Consider the following 10,289-nt stretch of genomic DNA (forward strand, 5'->3'; position numbering starts at 1 on the left):
GTCTTTAAGAATTTTGAGGAAACTATTGACATTATCTATTTGATTGACTCTGAAGGGTTGTGTTGTAGCATGAAAAGAACATTTAAATAAAACAAGGTTCTGAATCAAGCATTAATGTTATATCTAAGTGCCTATGTGTTTTGTAGATACTTTATACTAGAAATTCTGGTATGAGACTGAAAATATTGAATGGCTTATGTCAGAACTGAAACCAGAATCTCTTGCCATTAATTTCAACCATCTGCATAAATGTCGACTTTGTAAAGCACTGTGGTTTATATAGTGGCCATATAGGTATGAAAACAATGTACCATGTTGTCTTAAAAGCCACTTCAAATCAATGCAATGATTCTCAGCAAAATATGTACCTGATTTAAAGTTAGTCTAAGAAGAATAAGGGGCGTGAACATGCCACCTGAAAGCTCTCTCTTTCTATACTCTGTGTGTAACCTCCAAGGATGAGATGTGTGCTAGCTTTTTACAGAACAATGGAACTAATAAATGCACAAAGAAAAAAAGAAAAAAACTAGACATGCAAAAACACGCTACATATCCTTAGTAAATAAGAGTCAGTATTCAAATCCAGGCCCTTCTGAAACAAAAATGTATCTCTATTTCATTGCATTCTGCATGAAACACAGCACCCTGGGCTCCTGATCACAAAACAGCTGCACATACCCTCTCACTTCCGATTCTACCAAGGCTCTGCACTTACCTGCAATGCATTGAGTAAGGAGAAGATAATGTGGAAGGCCAGGGAGCGACCATCGATGACCATGGCTAATCCAAATCCCCAGGTCAGCCCCAGCAGCGGTGTGAGGATGGCAATGTTCTTACAGATCCTCACTATGGCTCTTACTTCCTGGAACATGGAACTACCAATGGCAGCTCTCTGGGTTTTGATGATAACCAGTGTAACTGTAATCAGGTTTACTGCTACAATGACCAGAGCTGGGACCACAAAGGCCAGGAGAGCCTTGGTTATGTCCCAGTTGAGCCAGCAGGCCTCAGGTCGGAGGTAACCTTTCCCGGGCTCTGTAACAGCAAGTGTGATAACAGCAATCACCAAAGGGCACCCATAGCCCACTGAAAACAGAGAGGCCACCAGGAATGACTTGGGCAGTGTATGGAACACGATCAGAATTCCATAGAGGATAAGGAGAGCCTTGGCAAGCATCCAGAAAAACACAGCCAGATAAAAAAAATGAACAAAAAATGTTGCAGCCACACATCCATTGTGATGTGACATTGGGCCACTGAAAAAGGAAGCCACAATGAACCATACATCAGCCATCAGCAAGGTGGCTGCAATGTTAGCGATACACAGGTGACGTAAGTATGAAATCTCTGTCTTTGTCACTTGACTCCAGACAAAGGCCTCAATGAACAGGCAGATGACCAAGCTGCAGATGGAAATGCCCAGGCCTATGTATGTGATATAAATTAGAACCGGGGTCTCCAAGGTGTCAGGTGACATGAGAATGGAGAAAGAGGTAAATGACTTGTTTGGCCAACATCTGCAAACAGCTTGCTGGGAGTTTTCTTGAATCAGCTTACAAGCTCTCCGATCCCATCTGCTCTCCAGGGAGTGCCAGCCCACACACTGGGACTTCCTTCCTTCGGCCTTGCTGATTTTTTCAAACATCAGTGAGATCTTTTTAAGCTCCTTAGGCAAAATGACAGACAGGACAAGCCCATTCACGGTCGTGGTTTCCAAAAGACTGGCCTCCAGGATGGCCCCAAGAGTTGGGAACGCAATGCTGATGACCTGGGAAGGAGAAGGAACGTTCTGAAGCTCTTCAGTCGTGAACAGTACACTCCCAGTAATTTCATCACTCGTATCATTAATTCGCATTGAGAAAGTGAAATTCTTCCCAAGGCTGTCCCTGGACATGTTGGTACCCATGGTATGAATGAAGACATGTGATATGTTGATGAGATGTTCCTTCACAAATAGCTTGCTTGCAAATGAATTGATTGATTGAAGCAAGACACTGCTGCTGTTTCTGTCTTGGATGAAGGTCCAATTAGATATGCTTTTGCTGTTAAGGATATGGTTAGCCATGGCGCTGTAACTCTGTCAAAGAAGAGATGGCATTAGTAGTGATCTACTCTTTGAAACTCCCAATACATATAAGACTTGCTCTTACAAAGTGTGGTCTTCTAACCAGCAGCATTGTGATATGGTACTGTCATCTATAAATGTATTGGGCTGTGTTATTACATATTAGGGGTTGCATGCAGAGTGTGGGCTACAGGTTGGACATGGCTGCAAGTAAACTTAAGCTTTACTGTGCAAGCAAGTCACCCAGTGGTTTATTTAAGACACTGAGTATGACCCATTGAGTTTGGAATGGTGTGTGAGATTCTGCATTTCTAAGGAGGTCTCCAGGAGTGAGTGCCTGTGCTGCTTGTTGGACAGGGCTCGAAAACAGCTCAGTCACTAATTGGCTTGTCATGTTAGCATGAGGACCCAAGTTCAGATCCCCAGCACCCATGGTAAAGATGGACACTGTGGTACATTTGCAATGCCAGCACTAGGGAGGCAGAGACAGGTGCACTCCCAGAAGCTCATTTGGCTAGTCAATATATCTAAATCATTGATCTCCAAGATTAGCAAGAGACTTTGTCTCAAAGAACTAAGGTGGAAAGGAATAAGACATTTGACATCACCCTCTGACCTCCACACATGAATGAATACCTGTACACACATGAATACACACCTATACATGTACACACACACACACACACACACACACACACACACACACACACACACATACACTATTGGATGCCATTTAGAGAATTCATTTGTAAAGGAATTCCTTGCTTTGTTTCCCTCTTATTTGTTCTGTGTCTTCCTGTGAGACCTGCAGGTATGCAGCTTGAATGTGTCTATTTCAACCATCAGCCCCACTGCACACCTGGACAAAACCCATCATTCAGTTGCCCTTTCAGAGTACCCATAATGGAGCTGACATCTGTTAGTCCCAGCCGTGTTACAGGATTCTAAATAGAAATATGCTAACAACTGGAACTTGACCACAGAGGTTGAATCATTCTTCACTACTCTCTACTTAAGCATCAAAACCACGAAGAAATAAATCCCATTCCATTTCACACTTCTGTAGCTCACAGGTTTGGCCATTTGTTTTGCTTCCCATTTTAGCGACTTGTTCAAATTCACAAATGAATGTAAGTCTTCCTTTGCACATAACCCACAATGTTTCTTCAATAATTTCAGTAGTTTAAATGTGTATTAGTTTAGGAAAGGAGACTCTCTCTGGTCCCCAACAGACTCATAACTGCACAGGCGCAACTCCTCAAAGACCCAGGCAACCATAGAATCAACCTCTCACAGCCTCTACCCTTACAGATTCTACCCCTCATGGAATCAACCTTCAAAGGCCCAACCTCTCTTGGATTCAGCCCTTCCCAGACTCAACCCATCACAGACCGAGACCCCAGAAAATATAAAAAAGACTGAGATGCCTACCACAGAACCAAGAAAGCTCTCTCTACTGATGCGTCTTGACCTGGTGTGTGATTTTACTCTTTTGTTTATTATTCTTCCTTCCATAACATTCATAAGCACTTGCTATGTGGGACACTGGAAATACTGGGAAGCTCAGAAGGTATTCCAACTAACCTAAGCTCCTCCCCCAAAGAAAGAATGCTGTCTGATCTCCAAAGCCACTCACCTGCATCTTTTCCTCATTGACCTCTCTGGTGAGAGCTGTTGAGATGTTGTGTAATAGCTGTACCACCACAGCAATGTTCCCTGGCATCCGGGGAGACTTCAGAATGCTTTTGATGATGCAAGACAAGTCCTTTGGACACTTTTCCATCAACATGTCTGCTATGGTCTGAGGATGTCTATGAAACTCATGTAGAACCATAGTTGATTCAGATGGTTGGACTGAATATAATTCCACATCCTCCTGAAACATTTGTTTGTGTTAACTACAAAGGCACTTTTGTTAAAACTTAAGAGAGCCCTATTATACAAGTGTATATCACATAATATTCTTTCATGTTCCATTTTCAAAGTGGCATTTAGGGTGGAATAACTTGACCAATACCAAGATGTATAAAACCAAATATAAGTCTGAGTTTGCCAACTGATGGCTCTATAGCCCTGTCTTCTAAAACAGCAACTGTTTTCTTTAACATGTCACTTCAGAAATGTATATCTTGTGTATTTATATAGATTATTACTAACATTTAGCTTATTTTTACATTCTCAAGAGGTGAACCAACAGACACAGTGTTTTTTTAAAAAATAGCAGGAGCTGGAAAGATGGCTCTGCAGTTAAGAGTGGGTACTATTCTTTCAGAGAACTCAGGATTCGGTTCCTAGATCCGAATTAGGTGGCTCACAGCTGCCTACAACTCCAGCTCCAGGAAACCTAAGGCCTTTGTAAACACCCACACCTTACGAAGATTCTGACGGAACTACAGCTTCTCACCTAGAAAAGTCTGAGGTGCAGCCCAAATTTCGCATGTCTAACAAGTTTAAGTGGATATTACTAGTCAGTGAAGTATATTATGAGTATCAAAGCTTTGGGTTATTTTAAGGGCTGAAGGCAAAGATGGAGAACTTGACTGTGGCAACTCTAGATGCCTCTCCTTGCTCTGCATAAATGGCCAGGTTCCCTCATGTCATGCACAGGGCACTACATTACATTAACTTCCAGATGCGCAAGGTGTAGAGAGAGGAGATAGATAGGTATTTATGTATTCATAGACAAACAACCTATTGTCACCATGGAAGCCTGTCTCTTCCCCTAAGTGGGCAATATGATAATCTGAAGCTTTACCTCATTCACAGAGCCCTTGTGAGAGTCCATAATGCAGAAGAATGGACATTACCTCAAAGATGCTGATGGCATTAAGAGTGTGGCAGGTTTCTGTGACTTTGTGCCATTTCTTGGCCTTACAGGAAAATTTCATGTTGCCTTCACTTTCTGGAGGGCAAGATTGAAAGCAGGGGGCAGCATTGTCCTTACAGACACCGTCACATACATCTGGGAAAATAAAAGGCATCCATATCAGATAGAAAGGTCTGAGGTCGTGGCTGCTCAGCCAGTCAGTAAGGTGTCATTGGGGCGAAAGCACATCAATTCTACAGACATGGGTTTCTTTTCTCATTAAAATTGAAGATGACTTTACAGAGTTCTGTAACAGCATCCTGTTCCTTCTGACAGACCCACACACCAAATTCCAATGTGTAAAACTGACCAAAGTATAAATTCCTCCCATTAAAAAAGAGGGAAGGACCCATGGGTTACCATACTGAGTCACCCTCCCAGGCCCACAGAGCCCCTCAAAGACCTCCTCAGAGTCTTAGAGATACCCAGGTCATCTCTAGTTTAGAATCCACTCCCTTTGATGTTCCTGAAGAAGTTTCCTTGTCCAGAGCTTTATAGCAAGCTCCATAGTCAATGAGATCCATTCAAGTCACTGCCCTGGTTTGAATGAGCTCAATGAAAATTCACAGCAAAGAAGTCTGAGGCAAAGTGGGGCAGAGGATGCTGAAAAGATATGAATATGGCTGGGGCTAAAGACACAATGGATTTGTATGTAAATGATCAAAGTAAAAATGTAATCTATCAAGGTGTTTCATCTCGCATGCCATGAGCCAGATGGCTGAAAGTGGCCTACTGTCACAACAGATGGTCAAACTTCTGTGTGATTGGTAGCTGCTGTCAACATACCATGTGGTCTGGACATCACCATCTCCTTGCTTTTGCTGGAAGCCTGAAACAAGAAAATCAAAATTCTCAGCAAAATCAAATGTCAACAGGTGATACCACTGGTTCATTTTAATCACAGACAAACAATAATATCCAAATCAGACATGAGGCAAACACAGCCACTGAAAGCACAGGTGTTGCATACAGCCCAGTGACATGTCCTTCAACTTCTCTCCCCAGTGCCAGGCATTAGGACTCTCCTCTCTTCCCAGTCATCATTCTGTATCATTATAGTCTATAGTCTGCACATAAATTACATTCTGGGCAGAGGAAAGTTTACTAGGAAGTTCATGAAGACTTACTTCACTCATATGGACACCACTAAATCCTAGGAGAAGGTCATGCCACGTGACCACATGTTCACATGATCATATTTATCATATTTGCAAAGACAAAATATTTCAACTGCCTTTCATCTGTTGAGATTATCGCTTTTTGTCACTATCTCATCCTTCCCCCTTCACACTCTGTCCTACTTGGGGTATCACTGAAGTGGAGTATTTACTAAAGAAATCCAGACAAGGACTTGAGTGAGGAATACATTTCCCATAATAATATATTAATTGGATATATTTATATAGTTTGAAGTCCCTTCTAAATTACAAGAAGATCAACCCGTAAGTGTCATTAATTCAAAATTATTTACAGGTGACCACAGAACAACTCAACAACAAATGTTAAGTACCCTGACATCTGACAGCTCTTTGGAAAGAAACTTGAAGTTTTCCTGACTTTTATAGCAATACTACATGTTTACATAAAACTACTAATAACAAGTGGGAAAACTAAATGGTGATATTCCAAGCTAGCTACAATAAGGAAAGTGTAGGGCAATGCTGAAGGAAAGAATGGGAGGCTGGAGGGATGGTTCAGCACTCAATTAAGAGCACCAGCTATTCTTCCAAAGGACTGGGGTCCAAATCCCAGGACCCACCTGGGAGCTCACCGTCTTCTGTAACTTCAGTTCCAGGGCCTCCTAGGACACCAGGCACACATATGGCAAATAGATATACACACTGACAAAACACCCATGTACATAAAATGAATGTTTACAAAACGATTTAAAAAAATGAAAGATGGATCTTATCCTCTATATAAAAGAAATTATAAACTCGTTTATATGCAAAATGTAAGAAAATGCAAGTACAGGTTATAAATTATTATCACCAATATTATTTTTGCTGAATGTATGATTGGGTACTGTTGAGTATTTACTAGATACAAATCCTTGAAGCAATTCCGCTTGAAATTTATTTTCATTCCTTTTCTCATTCTAAGAAAACGCTCACTTTTATTTTGTATTTTATGTTATTCTTCTTTAAGGGAGTTTCTCCCCCATACCACCCACCCATGCATATCTGGTTACCCTGAGAAAGTATGGTCTAGGAAAAGCCCACCAGCCCACCTAGGCTCAAATCCTGACACTGTCCCTTAAGAGGGAGTGGTCAACTGTCTGTACCTCCTCTCGCCCACCTGTAAGCAAAGCAGACATTACTGCTTTTATAGGGGAATAAATGAGTTAACACATGAGAAACCCTTAGGCCCACCCTTGAAAGTGAGAGAGAGATCTGTTTATGGTTTAATCACGCTGTTATTATTCTGATACTGAATAGTAATTACATCAAGCTCATGTTCCACCCTTCCAAGCGATCTTTTCTGATGGAGTTCTAGGTGCTCTAACTCCCACTCTGCTATCCGAAGGGCTAATTGCCCACATTACAACCACACTGACTTGCCTCCACTCACCCGCTGCTACGGCATAATCATTTGCATGTTGTCTTCTCAACTAAAATTTAAGGTCCTTAAAAACATGATTATGTACTGTCTTCCTTTTCCTCCCTGTGTAAATAATTCAAGGTCTTGTACATTTTTGTAATAACACATTGGTGTGCATGTGAATATTCACAAATACAGGCGTATGTGTGTTACCAGGAAAAGAGGCAAATTGAATCTTCCTGTTTCTGAACAAAATAAGTGCCCTCTAGTGGCTAGGAAGAGCATTACCCATGGCTCCAACTTTCATTCCAAGAATTTAGCTATTAAAGAAATAAAATTTCTGGACATTGTTGCTTGGCCAACATATGATATTCATTTTATTTTCTTATTAACAATATTATTTCCTCTATGTTATCAAAACAATAATGAATATTCCTTGTTTTTCTATCAAATAAAACTATGGAGGCTCTGAATTGAGTATTTGAGGTCTCTCCATAGCTGAGAAGGTGTCTCTGAGGAAATTCATGAAACGGAATACCTTGGACTGGCCAGTGTGTGATGGCCTCTCATTTTTATTCATGGGAACATATCCCTACGGTTCCAGTCAAAAAGGTGCATTGCTTCCACTAAACCAGAAGGCTACAATAATAGTTCTAGAGATCGTGAAGACTATGCAGACAGATAGTCCATCCAGTCTCCTTATTTGACAAATGAGAATGCATAAACTGTCGTAGATGAGGTGTCCTGAAGAAGGCCATGCAAGGAACGCCTCTCATTCCTGAGATTAGAATCTGCTCTCCTAATTCCTTCAGCACTGCTCTTTCCAAAGGTCAGATAACACACATCAATAAGCAGAGGGGGTTATGGCAGAACTGGAGGCCTCTCAAATCCATACTGACACAGCCGTAATTTGCAAAATACCAAAGTCAATAGCTGCAGAGAATCTCTAGTCACTAAACACACTCCAGAGAAGGTGCAGTTGACTAATTGGGTATGTGGGCAGGACACGAGATGCTGTGGACAAGAAGTTCTGGAAAGTCTACCTTCTTACATCAAAGACCTGATTTGCTTCATCCCAGTTAGTTTTCTGAGATATATCATATCTGATTTCTCTGCACAGTTCACATCCATGTAGCATCCAAGGTGTGTGACTTTAGCTTCAATTACTAACATTCCTCAGCCTCATCTTAGAAAAAAGAGGCAGATGCTTACCTGCAGCCCACTGAAACTGCAGAGCTTCCCAGTGAGTGAGGGGAGGACCAGCACCCAGCAGCTTGAGAACCAGAAACTCTAACGATGGGAAGAAAAGGATAAACCGTTCCTGGTAGGGTGAGCCCCACCAATAACAATAATGACTCTTTCCCATGTTCTGTTCTGCCTACTCCATATTTTGTTGAAAATTGTAGATGAGAAAACAAAAGACAGTAGCAAGCTGTGGGCATTAGAATGCCCAAGCAAAACATCTTCCCAGAGCATCTGTAATTTCTCTCAGAAACCAGATTTCAGTTCAGTGGTGCGATGAAGGGGAGTTACAAAGAAGAGCAAACTAATTAGATGGTGAAGTGTTGTTTGGAAAACTTGTGACAAGAAATTCCAAAATCGTTCTCTCCTAAGGAGGCTCATCTTTTCTTATATGAAGCACATCCTTCAACACCCAGTCTCTCTGTCCATAAAGTAAGGGATGAGAGCTTCGCCAGTTAGGTCCAAGGCAGTCTTCTAGGTCTTATGGTCAAATAACAGTTATTTTCCCCCAAAATTCTCAAAATATTTTAAAATCCTCTCTTTTCCAATGTTCCTTCACACACTATTTTTAAGTACATTTACACAATAGAGTACTACTCAGCAGTAAATAAATAAATAAACAAATAAACAGTGATATCTTGAAATTTGCAGGCAAATGGATGGACCTGGAAAAAGCCATCCTGAGCAAGGTAACATAGAGCCAGAAAGACAAATATAATATGAACTCACTCATCAGTGAATATTAAACATAAAGACAACCAGTCTACAGGCCACAACACCAGAGAATCTAGGTACCAAAGAAGACCCTAAGAGAGACATACATGGATCCACCAAAGAAGGCAGAAAAAAACAAAACCTGCTGAGTAAAATTGGAAGCATGGGGGATAGAGAGTAGGGTGGAAGTGGGGAGGAGAGGAGGAGTTGGGGGAAATGTACAGCTCAATAAAAAATAATAAATAAATAATAGTGAATGGCTTATTACCTATGAGTTGCCTCAGCTTTGCTGGATTTCAGAACTGATTGGGGGAATTAAAGTGAGACAATTCCATAGCAAAGTGGTCTTTCCTGTCACCTGTCATGGTCATTTCTTCAGGTTGTGCTGGACCACGTCATCACCACTTTCCCCTTATACGTCAGCTCTCAGAAAAGAGAGCTCGTGACTGAAGAGTTCTTTGTCCATTTGTTATCTCCACCAACTCACCATCCACTCTTCCCCCATTTTTACCTGGCATAATATCCTGCAGGATTCTATAGGCAGAAGAAGCACCAAGCAGTACAACCAAAGGGCAGGGACCATTGTCTTCCACACAGCTGATTTTCTGGCTTCTGTAAAAATAAATGCAAATGGTTTCCAATTTGACACTTTTGTAGTGCCATGCCTCTGTAGGCACAGTGCACCTAAGAGACCTGACTCTGTCTTAGGTGCTGTCCAAATAGCTCTCTCTGGCCAGCAGTGGTGGCCCTGCATCCTACCATGATCATTACCAGGAGGCTGCAGGTGGAAGCAACAGCCCTGCTTGAGTTGTTGATTTTCATGGCACGCCTCACATGGGAATCTCTCTTAACAAAGATGCT

The 10,289-nt window shown here is 41.6% G+C and overlaps 1 protein-coding gene across 1 annotated transcript; it reads right to left on the reverse strand.

Annotated features, from left to right (window-relative positions):
* Nucleotides 1-694: 694 nt before the first annotated feature.
* Nucleotides 695-10,011, reverse strand: Adgrf2 (adhesion G protein-coupled receptor F2). Its single transcript, XM_027387384.1, has 5 exons — nucleotides 9,940-10,011; nucleotides 5,718-5,760; nucleotides 4,873-5,027; nucleotides 3,702-3,941; nucleotides 695-2,077 (listed from the first exon to the last, which is right to left on the reverse strand). Exons 1-5 carry the CDS (start codon nucleotides 10,009-10,011, stop codon nucleotides 695-697), a joined length of 1,893 nt encoding a protein of 630 aa, XP_027243185.1.
* Between the last annotated feature and the right edge of the window lie 278 nt (nucleotides 10,012-10,289).

The sequence above is a fragment of the Cricetulus griseus genome (assembly GCF_003668045.3).
Source record: "Cricetulus griseus strain 17A/GY chromosome 1 unlocalized genomic scaffold, alternate assembly CriGri-PICRH-1.0 chr1_1, whole genome shotgun sequence".
NCBI classification, from domain to species: domain Eukaryota; kingdom Metazoa; phylum Chordata; class Mammalia; order Rodentia; family Cricetidae; genus Cricetulus; species Cricetulus griseus.

Excerpts from the sequence above, each read along its gene's own strand:
- Adgrf2 (XM_027387384.1), bottom strand. The coding sequence starts at position 10,011 with ATGGTCCCTGCCCTTTGGTTGTACTGCTTGGTGCTTCTTCTGCCTATA. Across the intron at positions 5,761-9,939 it reads CCTGCAGGATATTATGCCAG|GCTTCCAGCAAAAGCAAGGA; the intron begins GTAAAAATGGGG and ends TTCTTGTTTCAG. Across the intron at positions 5,028-5,717 it reads GGTGATGTCCAGACCACATG|ATGTATGTGACGGTGTCTGT; the intron begins GTATGTTGACAG and ends TTATTTTCCCAG.